General features: G+C 45.8%; 2 protein-coding genes and 1 long non-coding RNA gene across 6 annotated transcripts in view; 1 reads left to right on the plus strand and 2 right to left on the minus strand.

Annotated features, from left to right (window-relative positions):
* The window catches only part of ALDH5A1 (aldehyde dehydrogenase 5 family member A1), a 31,356-nt gene extending 8,450 nt beyond the window's left edge, over nt 1-22,906 (minus strand). Inside the window, exons 1-8 of one of the 3 annotated variants that reach the window (XM_033434814.2) lie at nt 22,475-22,906; nt 16,477-16,560; nt 14,098-14,268; nt 12,559-12,675; nt 10,820-10,963; nt 6,575-6,718; nt 4,632-4,790; nt 421-590 (exon numbers count right to left, since the gene is read on the minus strand). In XM_033434814.2, coding sequence (XP_033290705.1) covers nt 421-590; nt 4,632-4,790; nt 6,575-6,718; nt 10,820-10,963; nt 12,559-12,675; nt 14,098-14,268; nt 16,477-16,560; nt 22,475-22,801 — 1,316 coding nt within the window. In that variant the 5' untranslated portion in view covers nt 22,802-22,906. The remainder of the gene's footprint in view (nt 1-420; nt 591-4,631; nt 4,791-6,574; nt 6,719-10,819; nt 10,964-12,558; nt 12,676-14,097; nt 14,269-16,476; nt 16,561-22,474) is intronic. The other 2 variants (XM_033434812.2, XM_004273525.3) reach the window with 2 other exon arrangements.
* Nucleotides 1-24,364, minus strand: part of LOC125965682 (uncharacterized) — a 667,016-nt gene that overhangs the window by 87,998 nt on the left and 554,654 nt on the right. The window lies entirely within an intron of this gene.
* The window catches only part of GPLD1 (glycosylphosphatidylinositol specific phospholipase D1), a 61,094-nt gene continuing 49,290 nt past the window's right edge, over nt 12,561-24,364 (plus strand). The window contains exon 1 of one of the 2 annotated variants that reach the window (XM_033434810.2): nt 12,561-12,696. Coding sequence is in view for 1 of the 2 variants with exons in the window: in XM_033434809.2 (XP_033290700.1) it covers nt 12,656-12,696 (41 nt within the window). In the remaining variant the exon portion in view is untranslated. The remainder of the gene's footprint in view (nt 12,697-24,364) is intronic. The other variant, XM_033434809.2, reaches the window with a different exon arrangement.

Genomic DNA, 24,364 nt, shown 5'->3' on the forward strand with positions numbered 1-24,364 from the left:
TAAGTAGACCAAGGTGTGACATCTTCAAAGTGCTGAAGCTAGAATTTTATGCAGGTAAATTATTATTTACTTGTGACTGTGCGATAAAAGGTCACATAAGAACACACAGTCCATTGCCCACAGACACCCTTGAAAGAACTCTTAAAGTATATACTTCATTACAAAGAAAAATGAGTTCAGTAGAAAGCAAGAGCGCAAAGTAGAGAATTTGGTAAATTTTGTGGTCTAAAGAGGCAATAATAGAAACAAAATTTTTTAAATGTTACATTGAACTTAGTGCTTCCACTGATACACCCCTGCTCTCTACTTCAGCCCGTCCCCCACCCAGGCCTCAAACGACACACGAACTAGATTTCTCTCCGGGTTTCCTTTTCCTTTCCTATCCTTTCTCCTGTCTTCCGACCCGCTGGATGACCTTACTTGATAATGGGTGCCACGGGCCCAAACGTCTCTTCCTGAGAGCAGAGCATGTCTCGGGTGACGTTGCTGAGCAGGGTGGGCTCGAAGAAATTTTTTCCAACTTGATGTCGCTTCCCGCCTGTCACAACGGTGGCCCCTTTGGAAATGGCATCACTCACATGTTTCTCTACCTGTGTGAAGAGTAAAAGAAGAGCCCTTGGGAAACGTGGTCGAGGATACTTGGGAAACGTTTAAACTGCAGAAAACTAACTGGGTTTCTTTCTTTTTCAAAAAAACTGTAACTGGGTTTCTTTCTTTTCCAAATAGGTTAATGTACCCTGCTCCCTTCTGGGTAGAAAGAACCAAATGCACAGAGGTACAGAGGCAAGAGGGCACATGGTGTGTACCATGCTGTCTCCTCCCACCTCTGTGATTTTCTCGCTGTTTGCTCTTACAGTTTGTCTAACGGTCTAATACACATATGCCCATGTCTTTGCAGGCCTGATGCTCAGCTGTCTTCCTGGGATTTGTTCTCATCTCCTTCCTGGGTTAGTTCCAGGCTCTTGGATCCCATGTTGTTCTCCTCCCTGGATTTCACTTTCATTTTGTTCTAATACATTCTCCTCGAGTAGTTGTTTCAAAAAAGGTGCACTGAAAATGGTTTACCTTCAGAGTTTTCTGACACTGCATGTCTGGTGTTTTACCTTGCATTGGTTGGTGACGGAATATGGACCCAAAGTAATTTTCCTTCAGAACGTTGAGTGCAGGTTCGATCCCTGATCAGGGAACTTAGATCCCACATGCCAGCAGCGTAGCCAAAAAAAAAAAAAGTCCTCACTCCTTTGTGGGTTTGTGGTAGCTTTTCCCACCTCTGGAAGCTTCTTGAATATTCTGGTATGTTCCTGACATTCTAAATTTTTAATGAAACATATCTGGGTTTTTCTTTTTATTATTCTACTTGGCAGTTGACGAAGTCTTTCAATTTTGAAGAATTGTTATTTTCCCCTAGCTCTGAGAAGTTTTCCTCTAGTATTTGATAATCCTATTTCTTCCATCTCAAGTCTTTCTTTCTAGAGTTCCTATTACTAAAATGGATACACCCCTCGCCTCAGATCGATTTCTTTGTGCATTCCTGCCATACTTTTGCTTTAAATTCTAAGAGCTCTCCTTGATTTTGTCTTCCATCTTCATTACTGAGTTTTAAAAAGATTTTGACCACCATGTTTTCAGTTTCTAAAAACATTCTTTCTAGGAGTTCCCTGGTTGCCTAGTGGTTAGGATTCCAGGCCTTCACTGCTGTGGCCAGGGTTCAGTCCCTGGTCAGAGAACTGAGATCCCACAAGCTGTGCAGCACAGCCAAATAAATAAATAAAAACGTTCTTTCTTGTTCTCATTGCTTCATTTTCATAGAACCTACTTCTGTTTTATAGATGTACTATCTTCTCAGAACTCTTGGAGAATACTATTAGATTCCTAGAAAAAATCCTGTCTGTTCACAGAGTCATCTACTTTCTTGAGGGCCAGCTGTTCTGTTTGCTCTTCTTGACCCTCCTCTGATGTGCTGTGGGTTTTCCTCTAGGGCTGTCATGATTCTTGGTTGTTCATCTTTCTAATGAAGGATGGGGTTGGTTAATTTCAACGGGTGACATGGGTGACCTCTGCTGTTAACAGTCTCTTCCCCGAACGAGAGGGACAACGCCAAGCTTGGGTTTATCTCACTCGGCAGGCTTCACTTTAGGGGTGGCCCCACCCGAGCAAAGGGCAAAGGCAGGGGAGCTCCTCTCTGGCGTGCCTACCCTCACTCTTCACGCTGTACTCCTCGTAGGCTGGCTGCTCTATTTCTTCAGAGGCATTTTCCTGCCCAGAGCAAATGCCTCTGTTACGTTGTATGTGTTGGTGGTGGGTGGAGGGAAATGACCCAGAAAACTGTGCAGAAGTAGAACCAATCAGCACTATTTCTCCCCTCCTCCCATTGCTACCCTCTACCCCAGCCATTTCTAGAAAAGCTCCATCGTAGAAATGACACCCATTTCCTCTGCAGGCTTCCCCTGGGCCTGCCTCATTCTGCTTTGACTTTTCTGTTAACATGACCCCTGCTGCCTTCCAGAAGTTCATCACAATCCGTGGTCCACTGGAGTCTCCCCCTGCCTCCCATTCTCAGCGGAATATGCTGTAGGATTTCAGAAGAGATAAATAGAGGCTTGGGCACAGTCTGCCATCGAGATTCACCCTTTTGAGATCCTCACCCCTTCTAATGCTCTCATAGTTCACTGTCCGCAACAAATCCCCATTAGCTTCCTTTCTATGATTTATAGCTCTAAAAATACCTCTATTTAGCATACTTAACAAGGCCCCATTCTATTTGACCTCAAATAGAATATGCTCTGTCCTCCTCTTGTCACATTAAAAGTGATGTGCACTTTTTTCCCCAGGTATTTACCCTGTGACTGTATGTACACTAAAGCCAGCACAATGGATTGTTTTCAGACAAGATGTTTTCTACTAAACTCTCAGAGGGAAACAAACAAAAACAAAAACAAACCCTTCAACTGTAGTTGCTTGAGGTCCTAGGAAACGGCGTCCTCTAGAGAGCAATGTCTATACAATCACTTTGGCAAGAATAACAACAAAATCTCCAGACAGGTTTCCCAGTCCGCAAACTAGCAATAACTGGGGCACTAAATGCCTAGGCCCTACTCCAGACAAATTCACCCCCAATCTCCTCAAGTAGGACCGAGGCATCTGTAGTTGTTAAAGGTGCTGGGTGGGTTAAGAACCACCCCTCTGGGACTTGAACCATAGCTGGTACAGAGCCACATTTTCTTTGCTGGCTGAGTGCCCAGGGTCCAAAGCCATCTCAGAAATGCAGGTGATACCCATGTAAACTTTAATGTATATTCTTTATGTAGAGGTAGAGAATCCTAAGGCAATAACTGGAAATGTTATCAGAGCTCTGTAAAACCCCAGTGCTTCCTTGGTGTCTACTGGGGAAGGCACCAGATAAGATATTCAGCCAGCCAGACTGCCCACTGGGTCAGGGCAGCCATGGCGGGGCTTGGTCCTCAGGCCCTCAGGAGGCCAACGAACAGCGAATGGGCTGTGCTTCCCACCTGGGTGCTGACCTGGCTCTAACTTGATTTTGGTTCCTCAGGTGACCCAGGAGGCTCTCTGTGCCCCCTTTTTTCCCCCACACACAACCTCCAGCCTCCATTTTCTACTAAAATCCTATTGAAATCCTTTCTACCAAGTAAGGACTTATCTGGGGAGCATACCGGATGCTTGGTATTACACGAAACCTCCTTGTAAGCCACTCTGAAGAGGATTATTTTTTTAAAACAGTAGAACAAGAGGAGAAAACTCACCTCGCTAGCAGTCAAGACTGTGACATTATTTGAACAAACAGATCCTTGCTTAAGGAGTTTCCCTTTCTTGCCATCTCTAAATCTTTTTTTTTTTTTTTAATTTATTTATTTATTTATGGCTGTGTTGGGTCTTCGTTGCTGTGCGAGGGCTTTCTCCAGTCGCGGCGAGCGGGGGCCACTCTTCATCGCGGTGCGCGGGCCTCTCACTGTCGCAGCCTCTCCCGTTGTGGAGCACAGGCTCCAGACGCGCAGGCTCAGTAGTTGTGGCTCACGGGCTTAGTTGCTCCGCGGCATGTGGGATCTTCCCAGACCAGGGCTCGAACCCGTGTCCCCTGCATCGGCAGGTGGATTCTTAACCACTGCGCCACCAGGGAAGCCCCCATCTCTAAACCTTAAACATGATTTCTGTGGCTCTACACCTCCTGCCAGGGTGTTTTCGCCAAGGACTCTTCTGCAAGGGCATTTTGTTTTCAGTGCCAGCCAGCAGTTCAGCTGAAACATAAACGATCTCAAAAACAAAGCCTTTTTCCTTTCCTTTCCTTTTAGGTGTTCCAGAAATTAAAGGACTTTGTATTTCAGGATCTTAATTCCTGAGGCAGCAGGAGATAGAATTAGCACCACTGTAAAAGGAAATTTAGGGAGGGCGGTAGGAGAACAGAAGTGACAGATCTCATGGGGACTCAGTGAAATGATGGAGCTGGAAAAGCTTATAACCACGTGGTTTATACAAATTGGCAGAAACTCAGTTGTTTTCCCAATTTCTCCATTGTTTCCAAAACCGCCTTGCCGGCCACCTTACCAGAGTGGTTTTGCTAGTTAAGCTTCTGATACTGAAACCATGACGTTGAACAGATGATAAAACGAACTTACCTTTTCTACAGCTTTCTCATTAATTAACGGGCCTTGAGTAGTTCTCTCCTCAAATCCATTACCCACGTGCAGGTTTGTTTTCATTGCCTCGGCAAATTTTTTCACAAAGGAATCATGGATACCCCTTTGCACCAAGAAACGGTTTGAGCAAACACAAGTCTAGACAAAAAGAAACAAACTCACACTGACAGTTTGTTGGAAGCTATTGACCCAACCAATAACTGTGTGACTGCTGCTATCTCTGAATGTGAATGCACTTTCCCAGGTGATTCCCGTCCTGTGTTCTACCTGCTGTGTTCCTCCCCATGTGGGCTTGGCCCTAAAGACAAATGTGCTGAGTGCATGGACCTCTCCAAGCCCCTCTACACCCGCCACATCTCTGTGGTTAAATAGGTAAGCGAGGATAAATATCTGCACAAAAAACCAAAAAGCCACCTAACCCAAGTTTTTTCGAATGGCTCTTATTGGAAAGAATAAAACCAACACAAGAAACTGTAACTCCCTGAGACAGTGATGCTGCAGTGACAGCAGAGCTAGAAGGAAAGGGATTCAAAGGCTAACTTACATCCACTAGCTTATTAAGCCTTTCAAATGCTTGGCGGAATCCAAGATTTTGAAAATGGATGCAAGACCATTCTTCCGTGTCAGCCTGAATTATTGAAAAGCCTTTGCTTATTATTTTTTCTAATTAGACCTAATATTTAAAAATTATGTAATATAAACACATTACAGGAAATGTAGTTACCCTTGATACGTTTTCTTGGCTTTTTCTTTTTTTTTTTTTTTGGCTTTTCTCTTATTGTGTATTTTTCTAATAGAAACAAGCCTATAGATAATTTTGTATCCTATCCATTTTTATTGGCTTAAAGCAATACACCCCAAAGTTGTAGCTTTGTAAGTGTAACTCTGAAGGTTACACACCTTGCCATTTTGTGTTTCTAAAAGGAAACATACCTGTTTCTGAAACAACCAAGCTTATTACGTTATGTGAAAGGAGAAAAATTAATTACCAAAGGCCAAAACAAGGATGAAAGCTATTTCATATGGAATATTGTACAACATTTCACCTTTTTTCCCCCCAGATAACCTTTCAGGAGTTGTCATTCCATTTCTGGAATGCATTTAAAACTGCTTAGTGATGGTACTCCAAGACAAAGTGCTTAAGAATATTGTATAAGAAGCCAGGATCCTGGCAACAGCTTGGATAGAAGTTGGGAGACCGGGCCCTAGGTTCCCAGTCCCAGATCCTGAACCCAAGGATGTATGACTTCAAGTCAATTAGTCTTTCTAGAGTTTCATGTCTTCAGCTGTAAAATGCAAGGTTTGTGTCAGATACCTGGGAAGGTCCCTGCTAGATCTAATGCTCCAGGATTCCCTACAAGGGGTGAGCTCAGGCCACCACTCTCCCAAGGACAACCCGGACCCGCCTTGGGCCACTGTAGTGTGTGCAGCCCTGTAGTGGGTGCCTGTCATGCCCCCTCCATCTCGGGAAGAATGAGATCCAGGCAGCAGGGTTTTGAGTTTTTAAAGGCTCCATCTCAACATTTTCCTCCCTTCTTTTCCTTAAGACTGTGGGCCTCAGACCCTAGGTGTTCAGGCTATTTTGTGTCTGAGGAGATGTTTAAACCTGTTCAGCAGAGAAAAGCCCAGTGAGGTAAAACTATGAAAATAACCAGATTCAAAGAGGAGATGAACGATGAGATGAGAGAACGATTTGATTAAAAGGCATCTGCTGTTCAGGAAATGCCTTGAAGCCAGGGATAATACCTTATTTCTCTTTGGACCCTCTGAGCCTAGCAGAGTCCCAGGCAAAGAGGAGGCACTTACAAAACACCTGATGAAAGAGGGCGTGGACAAAGAACGAGGGGAGTGTCATCCTAGGAGGTGAGGAAGGGGGTAGGATCTGTAAAACACACGACCCAGAAAAATGCCCTGGGACTCACCTGTCCAGAGTTCCTAAATTTAGATGCCATGGCCCCGGCGACAGCCTGGTCAACATTGGCACTGTCAAACACGATGAATGGGGCGTGGCCGCCCAGCTCCATGGACACCCTTTTCACAGAGTTTGCTGCATGATGCAGCAGGACCTGGGAGCAGATGAGAGGAGGCTGTGAGCACCGAATCAACTACATGGCCCCGTAAGCCTTTGTTTCAAAAAATTGCCCAGTAGTGGAAAAAGCCAGGTGCACAGTCGTGTATACGAGATGACAGTTTGCATAAGAAAAGGGGAAAATAAGAATCTATATGTAGTCATATTTGCTTGTATTTGGTGAAGAAACACAAGGAAGATAAAAAAAACTAAAAATTATTTATAAAAGGGAGGAAATCAGGGATAGGGGTGAGGGTGAAACTTCTGAATATAACCATGTTTATACTGTCCCGGTTTTTGAACCATGTCAATGTATGACCTATTAAAAATTATGATAAATTTGTTATGATAAACATAAAAAATTATGATAAAAATTATGATAAAATTATCGTATTATAGAGATATGCTAATAAAATCACCCATAACCCCACAACCAATAGCTTACCACTGATAAAATCTTAAGGTATATCCGTCCAGAATTTGGCTACACACACCAGGGACATGTGCCTTTTTTTTTTTTTTTTTTTTTTAAAGAAAACAGGATGGTAGAGTTACACAGCTTTATAACCTGCTTTATCTTCCCAGTTAGTCATATATCTGGAACATCATAACATGCTCACAACACTTTAAACACACCCATATCAGCGTGTGTTTCGTGTTTCTAGAACATCCTTTAGCTGCTTGCCTAGTATTCCACTGCAGAGCTATTCATTCATTTATTTATTCAGCCCCCATCTGTTGGAAATTTAAGTTGCTTCCAATTCCTTGCTATTAAAACAACACTGCAGTTATTCCCTCAGTATAAATAAGTAGAAGTAGAATCACTATAACAACAACAAAATGAAGTATAATCACTAGCTCAATGCACAACTGTAAGGCTTTTTTTTTTTTGCAGTACGTGGGCCTCTCACTGTTGCGGCCTCTCCCGTTGTGGAGCACAGGCTCAAGGACGCGCAGGCTCAGCGTCCATGGCTCACGGGCCCAGTCGCTCCGCGGCATGTGGGATCTTCCCAGACCGGGGCATGAACCCGTGTCTCCTGCATCGGCAGGCAGACTCTCAACCACTGCGCCACCAGGGAAGCCCCTATAAGGCTTTTTGATACATATAACTATTAGGCTTTAAATATCCAGGAAGAGATTCTTACGGCCTAGGAAAGCTGCCCAGGGATGTTTGCTTTATTACACGATAGTAGGTCTTTATCCAACCACAGCTATGAGAACGGTGGACCCACTTGGATGGTTCAAGTGCAACGAACAGTGGTCACAAGCCCAAGGTCACTCCAGGACTGGTCCCTGTGATACACAGCTGTGGGTTTTATGATAGGTCTCTTAGTCAAAATTCAGAAAAGCTGGAAAATTGCTTCAGTGCTGGTACTTCTCTATATGCCCAGATGTTAAGATTCCAGCGATGAACTAGTAAAAACGGTCTTCTCAATGAAATGTTACTATTCAACAAAGTAGTACAAGTTTTAAGATTAAACATTTCTTTTTTTAAAATTTATTTTATTGATGTATAGTTGATTTACAATGTTGTTAGTTTCTGCTGTACAGCAAAGTGATCCAGTTATATACACATATTTATGTGTATGTGTGTGTATATACTTTTTCATATTCTTTTCCATCATGGTTTATCACAGGATACTGAATAGTTCCCTGTGCTATGCAGGAGGACCTTATTGTTTATCCAGTCTATATATAATAGTTTGCATCTGCTAATCCCAAACTCCCACTCCATCCCTCCCTCAGCCCCCATCCCCCTTGGCAACCACAAGCCTGTTCTCTATGTCTGTGGGTCTGTTTCTGTTTCATAGATAAGTTCATCTTTTAGATTCTTTTAGATAAGCAATATCATATGGTATTTGTCTTTATCTTTCTGACTTCACTTAGTATGATGATCTCTAGGTCCAACCATATTGCTGCAAATGGCATTATTTCATTCTTTTTTATGACTGAGTAGTATTCCACCGTATATACATACCACACCTTCTTTATCCGTTTATCTGTTGATGGACATTTAGGTTACTTCCATGTCTTGGCTACTGTAAATAGTGCTGCTGTGGACATAGGGGTGCATGTTATCTTTTCGAATTATAGTTTTGTCTGGATATATGCCCAGGAGTGAGATTGTTGGATCATATGGCAACTCTTATCATATGGCAACTCTATTGGATCATAGTTTTTTGAGGAACCTTCATACTGTTTTCCATAGTGGCTGTACCAGTTTACACTCCTACCAACGGTGTAGGAGGGTTCCCTTTCCTCCATACCCTCTCCAGCATTTATTTGTAGACTTTTTAATGATGGGCATTCTGACCGGTGTGAGTAAACCTATTTCTTATTTTCTTTTGAATTTTTAAGAACTGCTCTCTGCCAGGCCGTTGATTTTTCTGACTCTGCTCGCTCTTGGGTCGCTTGCCTCCACCTGTGTCCTCTGACTGCGTCTTCTTGCTACTCAGTGTGCATGATGAGGGCTTGAACCTGCCTCTGACCTTCATGACCCCTGTGGCACTGCCTGCAGTCCTGCTACGTCTTAAGGAATCCTTTCTGCTCCAGTTCCCCCTGCTGACCTTCTCAGGATCTCAGCTTTCAAAGCCCTAGAAAGGGAACGTGAGTGCCCAGCTCATCTCTCTATGGCCAGGTCACTCGTCCTAGGTCACTGGCCAGCCTATGAATCTGTTTTCCTCGGGTCAAATGACCACTCATGGTTGAATTCTCTGTGGGGGAACAGATGAGGTATCATGTGCTATAAAGCATGGCTGCTGTCCCCGCAGCAGGCCCCGGGAGGGGTGGTGCCCCTGGAAGGAGTGAGGGCAGGGCAGCATCTCCAGAACAGGCTGACGGAATGGGGTTCAGTAGAGGCAAGATTCTACGTTGCAAGATCAGGAGCTCAGCCACCGATCCTCTGCAAAGATCAGCTCAGAAGAGGCCCCTGGCTATTCCTTTATCAGTGATTCCTATCACTCTTCCCTTTAAACCACTTGAAGTGAATCACTGTCCTGCGTAAATAATTTAAGAGGCACAGTTGGGCTTGGCAGGAACATGGTCGACATTTTCCTTCGGGGTCTATCCAATGGGGATAGCTCACTGAGCAAAGCGAGGTTGAGTAATGAGTGGCTGGCCTTTGTCCAGCATCTGAGAATTTCTCTGGCTTCAGTGGCAAAGGTTTACCACCCTTTTTCCCAGGCCTCTCTCTTTTTCTCTAACTATTGATATCTTGAAACCCTCTGAGAGTAAGTTTGCTCTGCAAGAGCCATTGATCAGGGTGGTAGCAGTTTATGGATCTAAAAATTCCTGCTTCTGGAATGAATGGCAGGCTTCCCAAGTGTGCGTTTATGGCATGACAAATGTGGTTATGGTTGGGAGCTACCAAAATTGCATTATTCTCTCCTGTTTCTCATGGTGTCAAAAAATGACCAGTTTCACCAAAACTTTCAGATTAGATTTATATTATTTTTATCTGGTATATGTTTATGTACGTCTCTAGCATGAGTGTGTGTGTGTATATATAAATACCAGCAGAAAAAAGTATACTATCTGGAGAGAAACACCATAAATAAGAACTTTTGTTCTCCTCTGCTTTTTTCTCTTTTGAACATTTAAAAGGATAAGTAAAAATGCACTCACAGGCACACAAATGAAGTTTTTGGGAAAGAACTTTTCAACATGGGGGGGGAAAAAACGAAAAAAAAAAAAGACCTTTCTATTTCTGTAAGCACCTTTATACTAAACACAATTTTTGTTCAATTCTAAGACATCCATTTCTTTAATTCTAGATTATGAAAGAAACATGCATTCCAGAGTTATGGGAATTCCAAAGTTATGGACAACTTTCAGCTACTTCACATGCAACAAATAATGGGAACCTTGTCTACCCCTAAACTTTCAGTTTTGTCAAATAGAAACCTAGGTCATGTCACAATAAGGAACAGCATCCAGATATCTCCAGAAAATGACTGGACGTTATGTTATGGGACAGAGCTTTTAACACTCTGCCAGAAATCTTCCTACAAATGGTGATCGAGATGAAATAGTATTTTGATACTCTATAAAGACAAGCTATTAGAATGCCATTTGGTTTTTTGAGACTTGAGTCACATACCTTTCCGGTGGCTGTTGAACCAGTAAAGGAAATTTTAGACACTAGGGGATCCGTGCAAAGTGCTTCCCCTACTTCCTTGGCCTTCTTTTGAGAGCAGGGAATAACGTTGTATACACCCGGAGGAATTCCAGCCTGGTCTGCAAGCTGTAAAGAGAAACAGCAAACGTGGCAGCAAATGATCAAACTGGAAAAACAGAAAAGAGAAATAAATAGATGTTTTAATCTAAAAAGTAATGCCAAAAAAAAAAAAACTAGGCTGACTTTAGGGACAGAATATATTTGGAACTGAAATAAGATTCTTAATAGTGCTAATGTGATATTAATATGAATGTGTTGTTGGAACTTTATGAATTTAAGCACTATTTTATTGTGTGAGTCTGTGTGTGTGTGTGTGTGTGTGTGTGTGAGAATACATATATGTATATTTCCTAGCCCTGACACTAAAAGGCCTAGAAACAATGACCAACTAGTAGCAATGACCATCCCTAGTGCCCCAAATGTAGTCTTAAAATATAATTTCCTACCAGAAGAAATAAGGGCTTTCTGCAAAAATGGTTAATCCCAGGTCTGAGGCAAGAAATATATATAATAAGTCTAAAATATCTTGTCATACTAGCAAAGAAGGTCTCAAAAACTGTTAAGAGTTATGTTAAAAAAGCCAACTCGAAGAGGCTGCCATTGGCCAAAACTGGGGGCAATATGAGCTTCATCAAGGATAATAACCACAGCAAACTGAAACTCATCAAATACGTTAAAATCTACTAGCACATAATGCTACTAACAGACTAATTGGGAACCTTAGGCAGATGACAGGAATAGATGCATTAATTTGGAAAACTAAATAAAAAGAAAATCAAACATACTGTCTTTCCTATGGGAATTTACCATTGGGTAACCACACAGGAGATGATGGGTAGCTTTGATTTACAGAAGCGGTCTGGTGAATAAATGAAAGAAAAAGGAAAGAATTCAAATATCACCATTTTTGCACTCCTAATGAATTAACAGACTGAGTGGCATTGCACAGCAATGGCTGCAAATATGAAAACGGAGACACCCAGACATTACTCGCCTCCTGACAAAAGGACACAAAATGGGATTGAACCCAAGTCTGAGGAAGCATCTGGATGCAGCTGCCAATCTGTGGAAAGTGTAGCAGACAGAGGAACCCAGTGCATGGTATGCCATCTGCAAAGCCCAGACTATGGGGAACTCTACCGGTCAAACGTCTCGCTTCTTCAAAAGATAAATTGTAAGGGACAGAAAAGGATGAAGGGGAATGTGTAGAACAGGAGAAACTCATCAAACATTCCCAATTTTAAAAAAGTGAAGGCCACTGCAGGAAGGCTGAATTTTACTCTGAGAGACATGAGAAGCTATTAGAGGGTTTTAAACAGAAGAACAAGATATGACGCAGATTGAGCTGGAGAAGGGAACGGTAAATAAGAGGTCCCTGAATCTGAGAAATGCCCACATTTTAGTCACGTTACTATGACTTAATAAAAATGATGGCTAGACATCATTTTTAGGGTAGCCTAAACAATACATTGCCTACAGATGACAGAAAACTCCCCCATCTGTTATTTTTTCTAAAAAGAACATCATCTGGGTTAAAATAATGCCTAGTGAATTAAAACACAACACCATCAAACAGGAGACGCAGGCAAAGAAGGTTTTGAAAGTCTTTCCTTCTGTCCCAGATAACATCCTTTTTTTGGACTCTGTGCAGAGAGGCTCACCGCGGCCAAGGCCAGCGCAGAGAAGGGCGTGTCCTCGGCAGGTTTCACCACTACCGTGCAGCCTGCTGCCAGGGCAGCCCCCACCTTCCTCGTGATCATGGCGCTGGGGAAGTTCCACTGGATCAGAAGAGAGAGGAGGTAAGTGAGAGGAAGGACTGCCCCCTGGTCCAAAGGCAGGCAGGTTGGGAAGTCAGCCAGCAAATTCCAGTGCACAACTGCCTGGCAGAGCTGTTCTTGCACAGGTGAGCTCTCAGAACACCTGGTACCTGCTGACTGCAGGGACTAGGGAGACAAAGGCTCATAGAGACAGGAAACATCTTCAGAGTTTAAAACACTACAAAATCATCTATACTGGGGACAGCCAACTTTCTCTGTAAGGGGCTGAGTAGTAAAAATTTTAGGCGTTGTGGGATGTCCAGTTTCTGTCACGAGGACTCAAGACCACAGACAATACAGTACGTATATGAATAGTTGTGGCTCTGTCCCAATAAAACTTTATTTACAAACACAGGCAGCAGGCTGGATTTGGCCTGAGGGCCATAGTTTGCTGACCCTGCGGGGGGAAAATATTAGCAAAGGTGATTTTGAAAATGGTAGACGATATATTACTTTCCTCTCTCTATATATATTTATAGATAGCTCTCTGTACACATCTGTGTATCTATAGTAACAATGTTTTATTTCAGCAAAAACTCATATAGTGCTTATTCTGTCCCAGGCACTGTTCTAAGCACTTTTAAACTATAATTAATTAAATCCTCATCACAACCCAATGAGGTTGGTATTTTTCTCCTCATTTGCAGGTTTGGACAAAGTGAGACAGAGCAATTAAGTAATTTGCTCAAGGTCACACAGCTAGTGGAGAGTCGGCTCTGAGTCAAACCTGGTCAGTCTAGGCAGTGAGGGGGGCAGTTCTCTGTAACTATGGTGAGCGGGGAAAGATAAGCAGTCTTGAGACCAGCTGGCAGACACTGTAGAGAAGTTAATATGGGATCTAGAAGGTGGACCCAAGAAAGGCAGTTCATGTAGAGAAAGCTGGGTGCCCCACAAGTATACTGCAGCCCTATCCAGGCAGACACAGTATCTTTTTTTTTAGCCTTTTTACTTTCAGAACCTGGCCCAGTGCCTGCTGGTAGATACATAAATACTTTGCTGTTGATGATAACCATAAATTAAGCATAAAATTTTCTCAAAACTGTAGCACATTTAAAAATTGTCAAATCTTAAGTCTTTTTAAAAACTGATAAATACCAAAGATGTTTTTAGATGTACTAGGCAATGCCAAGAAGAAGCCTTTATGCTAAGTCAGAGGAGCCCCTGGGTCCTCCAGTGGGTCAGTCCCCTTCTGCAGGCATTAGAAGTGCCCCCTGGCCACCACCACACCTCTCACACCTATCGCAGAGGACCAGGAAACACACCTCCACATGCAGCAATGGCATCAGGAAGCCAAGAACAGGTGACAGAGCTAACAGGATGAGCACACCTGCTCAAACCCCACTCAACCTCCTCCCCTAGGAGCTTGCAGATCCTGCCACATACTGGGGTGATGACTGCGGCCACACCGAGGGGCTGCTTGAGGACCAGGGCCCGTTTTTCTTTTGCTGGGGTGTAGATAATGTCTCCGTAAACGCGGCGGGCTTCCTCTGAAAACCACTCCAGGAAATTTGCAGAATAGAGAATTTCTCCCTGTGCCTCCTTTAGTGGCTTTCCCTAAATTAAATCAGAAAAGGTGACACTCATTACCTTCTAATAACGAAAGCATGATTCTGAGTTTCTAAATTCTTCAAGGATGCAAGCAGAGCAGGAAAGTCTCCCGTTACAAAACCCCCAGGGTAGTTGAGAAATTTCTAATGAGAAATGGAATATTTCCTGCCACATCAGTAAACAAAGAATGTCACAGTCATCAGCGATTTGCAGCCCTCCAATGTGAGCCCTGAGTGAACTCAGGATGTGAAAACACAGGATACTGGCCCCAGAGAGCTGAGGTGCATATCAAAGGAATAATTTCAGTGAGCCCAGAATCTTGCATCTTCCCACACAAAGAAAAGCGCTAAATTCCTTAACTTGGGATCTGGTTTTCTTTACAATAATCTTTTGACATTCAGACTACCTGCTCTTTGTTGCAAAACTTCTGTATAACCTGGCTCTGCACTTCACCTCCTCAGAGCAGTTCTCTCAGGGTTACTTGAGATGCTGCCTCCCGGGCTTGAGGTCCTAAAAATTCCCGCCGAATAAAACAAAACTCTCAACTTTTAGGCTGTGCATATATTTTAAGTCAACACTAACCTCAGTGTGAGTCTTAGAAAGCAGAATCACAAATGGTGATGGAAGGAAGCCTGCCAGGCTGATAGGAATTGAGTAGGATAATCAAATAGTCAGCTTAGAAACCCCATTAGGGGACTGTAGATAGAGAGGGGACTTTAGGAGACCACAGTAAGGTTAATGATCACTCAAGAAAGTAATGGGAAAATCCTGAAACAATGTGGGCTTGCTTGACTCATAGAGCCGAACAAGTCGCTTAGCATCAAAGCCAGATTGGCTTGCTTAGCAAAATCAAGCTCACTTGATTAGCAACAAAATCATACAACAGAAGCATGAGACATGCCCCAATACAATAAAACAATGGTGGCATGAGACCTACAGCCTGTCGGTGGTGTCATCAAGTTAATGACCCCCAGCACATGCTCTGTGCACACACAAAAATCATTTATGGAAAGGACATTTCAAAGTGAAAGACCCTCATTGTAGTGAGACCTGAAATAATTTTTCCAAAGTGCCATGACAGTCCTGGCCTGACCATGTAGGGACAAAAAACCCAAAGTGGAGGCGGAGCCGATGACGGAAACGTGATACCTACTCAAGAAAGACAAAGAAGGTCTTCCCGCCCTCCCCTCTCTTCCTTTGATTATAAAAATGTAACCCACTAAGTACTTGGGGCAGCGCACTGCTTGCCTGCCCGCTTGTAAGCCTCACAAGCAACCTATTCTAATAAATCACTTAAAAAAAAATAAATTTATATATTTATTTATGGTTGCATTGGGTCTTTGCTGCTGCACACCGGCTTTCTCTAGTTGAGGCGAGCAGGGGCTACTCTTTGTTGCGGTGCATGGTCTTCTCATTGCGGTGGCTTCTCCTGTTGCAGAGCACAGGCTCTAGGCGCACGGGCTTCAGTAGTTGTGGCACGTGGGCTCAGTAGTTGTGGTTCGTGGGCTCTAGAGTGCAGGCTCAGTAGTTGTGGCACACGGGGTTAGTTGCTTCACGGCATGTGGGATCTTCCCGGACCAGGGCTCGAACCCGTGTCCCCTGCATTAGCAGGCGGATTCTTAACCACTGCGCCACCAGGGAAGTCCTAAATCACTTCTTATCTATCAGTTTGCCTCTCGTTGAATTGTTGTTTCTGCACTGAGACATAAAGGACCAGGCTTCTTGGAGGCCCCCGAAATGACACCTAACAGTTTTCAAGACCGCCCTGAGCCACAATCGTCATTTGCATTCTCAATATGTTTACAATTAGGAGGAGGCACCTAGAACTGCCTCTTCAATTTCTTTTCCTTCTAACATCTTCTAAATGTTGTGAACGGTGGAGAGTAATTTATTAGAGCAACCAAAAAACTGGTACCTTTGAAAATGGACAAAAACAACATGAAAAATCAATCAAGCAATCACATGCTAAAAACCTGGAATGGTGGAAAAGCAGTATTCACGCAGTCCCACTCGAAATCTATTTCTTGCATATTATTAAATAGGCGTGCCTGACTTAATTTTGTGCCCAAAATAAGCATTAGCTGATATCTGATCGTTAGGCAAGGAATTCACGTTTTCTTTAGCTACAGCACTGAAGTTAGAGGCTTCCCCATGCTTCAGTCTAAGAACTCCCGGACAATTTCTTCAGGTAGTAAGTTAGCGTCCTGAACTTACACTTTCAGCTGTGATTATCTTGGCAAGGTCATCCTTATTTTGTATCATTAAGTCGTACCATTTCCGAAGTAAAGAACTCCTCTCCTGAAAAAGAATTAAAAAATAGTAAAATGCCAAGTGTAAGAGAGACTATTAAATAATCTTCAGTTTCCTAAAATATTTGCTGTGTGGTCTCATTCTTGGGGAGACAAACATTGACCTTTTTTTTAAATTGAGGTATAATTGACACACATTATATTTGTTTCAGGTGTACAGATCTTTCTTTGATAAGTGATAACAAAGATCCAATTTTCAAGTTGCATCTAACAAGGTGTGCGGAGTCATAAATTGTAAGAGAGAAAAAAGTTCTGTGGAACAGCTGTTATTATTTATGGTAAATATGAATAACTTGAATTTCACCACACTAAGGTATAGTTCCTTACTTTAAAAAAAAGGTATGTTTAATTGCAGTGAAATACACTAAAATTTGCCATCTTAATCATTTTTAAGTATGCAGTTCAGTGGCATTCAGCACATTCACAGTGTTGTGCAACAGTCACCACCATCCATCTCCAGAATGCTTTTCGTCTTGCAGAACGGAGACTCTGTACCTGTTAAACAATAACTCTCCACTCCCCGCAGCCTCTGACAAGCACGATTCTACTTTCTGTCTCTGTGAACTGGACTGCTCTAGGTACCTTATATAGGTAGAATCATACAGCCTTTGTCCCGTGACAGGCTTATTTCACTCAACACAATGTCCTCAAGTATAGTTCTTTATTTTAACGACTCATTGGCTAGTTAAATTTGTCCCACAGACTGGGGTGGAGGTTGCAGGGTGTGTAAGGCATCCGAAGGGGTTTTGCACACTTAAGAAGAGGGCCCAGGCACAACACCGTGGATGCCCTTGATGCCACTGAACGGTACACTTGCAAATGGCTAAAATGGTAAGTTTTATGTTATGTACATTTTATCACAGTTTTTTAAAATTTCCAAAGATAAAAGGATGAATGAATAAATTGGATTATTAAGTATATTATGGAAGAAATGGTTTCTTAAAAAAAATTTTTTTAGGGCTTCCCTGGTGGCGCAGTGGTTGAGAGTCCGCCTGCCGATGCAGGGGACACGGGTTCGTGCCCTGGTCCGGGAAGATCCCACGTGCCGTGGAGCGGCTGGGCCCGTGAGCCATGGCCGCTGAGCCTGCGCGTCCGGAGCCTGTGCTCCGCAACGGGAGAGGCCACAACAGTGAGAGGCCCGCGTACCGCAAAAAAAGAAAAACAAAAAAAAAATTTTTTTAAAGGAACTCATAAAAAAAAAGAGGGCCCAGAGAATGCAGGTCAACCAGGCCACACAGAGGTGCCCCAAAGGAAGATGTGCCCCCGAGCTCTGGCTTCCTGCATCCAAACAGGTGTATCTGAAGCAAAGGAGAATCTTTGGTTTATTCCTACCTGCTGAAAGGTTGCCCACAGCAACGAGCAAACCTTGTTTGTGATTCCGTCATCCTAATCCATCCAGCAGGTGTTAAGATTTAAATTATTTTCTCATTCCACTCATGAGCAGGGAGCCTGAGACTGTAAGCACCACTAACCATCTTTCTCTGGGTTCTTTCCCTTCCCTATTTTGGATAAGCTAATAAGCTTCGTTATCTTAGCTCTCAAGGGTGTTGTTGAGATGAAGTCTTCTGAATCTCCAACCCCCAGAGAACAGGCATTGACAGCTCTTAAAACAGTATTACTGCAGTAATTTCACCCTCACTCTGTGCAACACTGGTTAAGAATCTGATGACTGTGGGCCTGTGTGCTGTGACTTATTCTGGGTAAGAAAGGAAAGACTAAAATCTAGGAGGCCTGGATTAGAGAAAAAAAAGAAATGTGAGTAAATGGCCTGCAAGGCATAGAGCACCACACAGAGTCTGAGAGAGAATGAGAGAAGAACACGGAAAGCATGAGAACGGTAAGAATAAAAAGCAGATTCTGCTTGCTGGCAGAAAACCCAGGGTCCAGTCTGAACACAGAAACCAGCAGAGGCCACAAACTGCCCTCAGTGTGCGCGGCCCGTGTTATGGGTTAGTTGCGCCTGCGCAAAAAAGGCGTGTTGGAGTCCCAGTTCCCAGCCCCTCAGAGATGGGGAGATGGGGTCTTGACAGAGGTCATCCAATTAAGACAAGGTCATCGGGATGGGCCCTAACCCACTATGACTGATGTCCTTATAAAAAGGGGAAATTTGGACAAGACAGAAGCACGCACAGAGGGAAGATGACACAGAGAGACACAGGGAGAAGATGGCCATCTATAAACCAAGGAGAGAGACCTGGAACCGTTGCTTCCCTCGGAGCCCTCAGAAGGAGCCAACCCTGCCGACACCTTGATTTCAGGCTTCTTGCCTCCGGAACTGAGGTGACACATTTCTGTGGTTTAAACCACCAAGTTTGTGGTACTCTGTGACGCCAGCCCCAGGAAACTTCTCCAGCCTTTGTAAGGATCTGAGTAAGTGTGCAGGCCTCAGACAGGGGGCTGGGGAGGCTGGTGGTGGATGGAGTAACGTGGGGCTCAAACCCCAGACCCTCCACTTGAGCAACAGTGAAGTTACATAACCAGGAGCCTCTGTAAGCCAGTTTCCTCGTGCACAGCATGGCTCGACTGTCTACCTCACAGGGCCATTGAAAGGACTAAACAAAACGCACCTGGAGCACCAAGAACAGTACTCAGCTGTGGAAGGCACAACAACAGCCCTCAAAGAGGGCCTCAGCCTAATCCCTGGAACCTGTGAACATTACTTTACAAGGCAGAAGGGATTCTGCCGACGTGATTAAGAACCTTGCGGTAAGGAGACGATCCTGAATTACCCAGGTGGGCCCAGTGTAACCAACAAGGATGTCTATAAGAGGGAGAGAGGCGGGGCAGAGGCAGCGTGGGAGGCGTGATACAGAAGGAGAGGTTGGAGTGCTCTGGGGCCACAGACCACAGACTGCGGGCGGCTTCTAGAAGCTGGAAAAAGCAAGGAAAGCCCTAGAGTTCCTGAAGGAATGCAGCCCTGCAAACCCGTTTTGGACTTCTGACCTCCAGAACTGTAAGGATAAGTTTGTGTTGTTGCGTTTTGTTAAGTCCCTGAGTTTGGGGTGATTCGTTACAGCAGGCCACAAGAAAGTAATGCATCAGCTTATAAGGCGGTCAGTAAACGCGTCAGTAACCATCTTTCCCTGAACTCCTCCAGGAGTTCACAGGGTGGAGAAAGGAGGTCATAAAACGCGTGAAAAGAAAGACGTGAAGTAATGCAAAAGATGTCAAGGGGAAGGGCGAGACAAGGGTACGGGCCACGCTACGGGTTCGGGGGAGACTGACGGAAGGCTGTGTGGTCCAACGGACGCCATGGCAGACATGATACACGAGCCAGACCCCAGGAATGGCGGGACGTGAGTGGGCCTAGAGAGGAAAGCAGAAGATAGCTGGGGGGCAGCGGGGCGAGCAGCAGAGGACTCGGGGCAAGAAAGCTGCCTTACAAGCTGCGTTTGCGCCCCACCGTCCAAGCTGCAGAGGTGGACCCAGCTTCCTTAGGAAGCCAAACCCACCACTTCCTTAGTAAGACGCTCCAAGGTCCTTTCAAGAAGCCCCAGGCAAGACCACCTGACTGCACCTGGAAGAGCTCCAGGGCACTGTAACACCCCGACACGGCAGGCTTGAGGCTGCGGGCCCTGGTGGGGCTCCAAAACAACGGCAGAGGGCCCAGGGCTCAGCCTTGATGCCCGCCCTTCCTGTAAATTCCCACAGCTGTAAGTGCATACGCGTGTTGTCTCTAGCTCAGGCCTCCCTCTCCTGACTCACGTAGCCAACATCCTACTTAACACCCTCACTTGGTGACTAACAACATCTCAGACTCAGTGTGTCCAAAGCTGAGCTCCGATGTCTCGCCCCAGTGCTGCTCCTCTCACCCCCTTCCCGTCTCTGGATAGTTACTCCTTCCTCCCAGTGGCTCTGGCCAGAAGCCCTGGGGTCATCATTCCATCCTGTCTTTCTCTCACACCTCGTCTGTAATCTGTCAGGGAATCCAGTTGCCTCTACCTTCAGGATATATCCTTGATCAGAACACTGCTCACCGCCTGAACGGCTCCCACCCTAGTGCAGGCCCGTCAGCATCTCCCACATGAATCACTGGCACAGCCTCCTAGCCCTCTGGGCTTCCACCATTGCCCCCCCTTCAGTCTATTCTCGGCTCTGTGAATAGACTGAAACCCTTTGAAACGGAGCCCCCGCCTCACTTGCAGTAAAACCCCACTCAGTCCCTAAAATAGCTCCGCAGCCCACTGGATCCAGCACCCTCCTCCTAAGACTCTCCCCCCACGTTAGTCCCCTCAGCACACAGGCCTCCTTGCTGATCTACACCTGTGTCAGGCATGCCCCTGACTCAGGATTTTTGCTCCAGCTGAATTCCCTCACCTCCTTTGGTCTTTGCATCTCATGTCCTCAATGAGGCCTACCCTGATGTTATACGGTCCCCCCCAATTCATATAACCCCCCAGTACCTCAGAATGTGACTGCATTTGGAGATAGGGTCTTGAGTTGTTTTTTTTTTTTTTTTTTTGCGTCATGCGGGCCTTTCACTGTTGTGGCCTCTCCCGTTGCGGAGCACAGGCTCCGGACGCACAGGCTCAGCGGCCATGGCTCATGGGCCCAGCCGCTCCGCGGCATGTGGGATCTTCCTGGACCGGGGCACAAACCCACGTCCCCTGCATTGGCAGGTGGACTCTCAACCACTGCGCCACCAGGGAAGCCCGAAAGAGGTTTTTAAGGTTAAATGAGGTCATTAGGGTGGATCCTAACCCAATATAGCTAGTGTCTTCACAAGAAGAGACGAGGACACTGACAAGTTCAGAGGCAGAAGCATGTGAAGATGGGGGACGACGGCCATCTACAAGCCAGAGAGAGGGGCCTCAGAAGAAGCCAAGCCTGCCCACACCTTGACAGCAGATTTCTAGCTTCCTGAGCTTTGAGACCAGAAATTCCTACTGTTTAAGCCACCTAGTCTGTGATACTCTTATGGCGGCCCTAGCAAACCAATACACCTGCCCACACTACTTATTTTGCATCTTGCCCCTTTTCTCTGGCCTATGATCCTCTTAGCCTTCCTTCTCTACCTTTTTTTTCCCTCATAGCATCCATCACTTCTAGCATATTTGTTTAGCTATGTTTTGTTTACAGGTTAGAACTCCCCTCCCACCCCTCACCCCCAAGTGAACTCCAAGAGGGCAGGAATCTTTTTTGTCGATTGCTGTATGGCAAGCACCTCCCACAGTGCGTGGCATAGCAGTTGCCCAGACAACATCTAATGGATGAATGAAAGCTACGACTCCCTCGGGTACTTGGACCTTATTGCTGGATTTGTATCTTCCTTCAGAGGGGTATGCTGACGGACAGGGTGGACAGTCACTTCACTGGGCTGACTCCTAGGTGTCACATAATAAATGCTCTAACAGCCCCCATCCCGCACCCCCAATTCTCCACTATTCTCTATGTCAGGTAATAGATGGAGCTCTCTAATCAGGCCCCAAACCTGGAGACTGGTCCTGGACTGGTCCCTTCCCCTGCTCGATTCTTTTCCCCAGTTCTCTCCACTGCCGAGTTCGTGACTCGAGCCCGAGGCACTCACTACCAGCCTCCTCGTGGACCATTGAAGATGCTCTGAAGTCACTCGTGCTCTCACCTTCCCTGACCCTTCCCGCCCTCCACCCCCAACACACATGCACGCACGCACGCACGCACCGGCCTGCTCGCTTGTAATCGCATGTTGGTGTTCTGCCTCACCTACTGGATACTTTATGAGGCTTGAGGCTGGGGCTGTGCTCCCTAGCGCCGGCACAGGGCTTGGCACAAAGCCGACGCTCCAAACGGATTTGTTGGCCATCTCTTTTCTTGTTACTATGACTGTCCGCGTGGTGTATGCCGGAGCATTGGGGAGGGGAGGTGACAGCTGGTTTCACTAGAGGGCAAAGCCCGATCGTCCCCTGGACCCGGCGCGCACTCACCTTGGCCGAGACCCCCCTCCAGCTGCAGAAAGCCTCGTAGGCGGCACGCACGGCGGCGCGGGCCTCGGGTACCCCGCAGTCGGCCACCAAGCCCAGCTCGGCGCCGCTGGCCGGGTCGTGCACCGGGAAGGTGGCGGCGGCCGAGAGCCAGCTGCCGCCCACGAAGCCGTCGGTGCGCAGCAGGGCCGAGGAAAGGCCCGCTGGGCCCCGGGCGTAGCCGCGAATCCGGGCCACCGGGTAGTCGGCGCGGGGGCGGAGGACCCGGCTGGGAGGCGTCCGCGGGAGGTACAGGGCCAGGCAGCTCCGCAGCCGAAAACAGGTCGCCATGGCCCAGGCGGCTGCGGCTGCGGCGGCAGGAAGCAGGCAAGCGAGCGTGCGCACCCGAGTGCAGGGATCCAGGCGGCGGCGGGGACGCGCCGGGTGGCGGCGGACGCGGGCTTAAGGTGGCCGAGACGCGAAGCAGCGCCCTCTCCCCGCGCTCTTCGCTCTGCATCTCCGCGCAGTCTGGACCTTAACCCTGAGCGCCGGGCGGCTTGGCTTCCTGCGCGACCTGGGAAGGGTCGCTGGGAGAGACACCTGAGGACCGCCGTGCCGTCACCTTTGTGCCTCTCGTTTGTCTAACTTTTCCTTAGCCCCTCAACCGCTGCAAGAGAACCGCTCTCTCTCTCCACCACTCCCCCAAACCGGCATTCCCCCGCCACCGGAATTTGTGCTTGGCCCATGAATATGCTGGTGTCTGCCCCAGCTTCTAAGGACGTGATCACGATTCTTTATTGCCATAGCTCCTGTGCACTCAGGATTTGGGGCGAGGGTTCTCCGAGGGGGCGCAGTGTGGTCCACCGTTCTGCTGCCTGGATGCTTTTCTAGGTGTGTGTCTAAGTGTTCTCTCCATTAACTGGGAGCAAGCAGGGGTGCCCATGATATAAGCGCCTTTGGAGACGAATAGACTTGGATCTAAGCTCAGAATCTGTTGTTGACAAGCTGTGTAACCTTCTACAATTTATTTAATCTCCTTCCTCTCCTTTGTAGAATGGAACAATACCTACCCCATAGGTTTGTTGTGATTTAACATATGCTCAGTACAGCATTACTCAGTACGTTAAATTCAGCAGTGTTCAAAGCCATGCTAGCTGCCCTGGTTCAAACAACTAGTAAGACTAAAGTTAGGACACCTACTAGTCAGTGGGACCATTTTGTCAAAATCATCAACCAAGGTATAATCACAATTAGACTTGGCCTAAAACCCTGGAAGTAGCAAGGAAACGTCAACTTCAATGAGGATAAAAATAAAAATAGCAGGCCTGTACTCGGAATTTGTGGGTTCAAATGAAGCCTAACTCTAGGCGTTGATTTTGGATCGCTAGTCTCAAAAAACTCCTTCTGTATCTCTCCTCAGTGGAGAGTCTCTTGCTGGCTTTTGCAGAGCCTCTGGGCTCTTTACCTTTTCTAGATTTTTATTTGCAAAAGGCCGAGGCGGTACTTTATATTTTGACTTTGGTTTTTGCTGAGTCACTGTCACTCAATCTTGAGTCCGTCACATTTGGCAGAAATGGGAATAGCACTTAATTAAATAGAGTTTAATCTTTTGTGTGAGTGGGTTCACTTTTGGGTTCTGTATTCTATTGAAGGAATTGGGAGGTGAGAGGCAGTCCTGATGGAGACCACAGCTGGTTGGGTATCACATTCGGGACTGGGGAGCTGGTGTGCTTCCACCTACGGCCTGCAGAGGGAGCTCTACGGATAGTTGATTTCTAAGGGTTGGGGAAATCCATTCTGCTGAGCAAAAAGTCAGTCCCAGAAAAGTGAAGTCCGCTGTGGCTGCCTCTCTCGATCCAAAATTACTTTTTTTTTTTAAACTTATTTTTTCAAGGTTCTATTTCAAACGGTGCC

The sequence above is a fragment of the Orcinus orca genome, chromosome 10, assembly GCF_937001465.1.
Source record: "Orcinus orca chromosome 10, mOrcOrc1.1, whole genome shotgun sequence".
In the NCBI taxonomy this organism is placed as follows: domain Eukaryota; kingdom Metazoa; phylum Chordata; class Mammalia; order Artiodactyla; family Delphinidae; genus Orcinus; species Orcinus orca.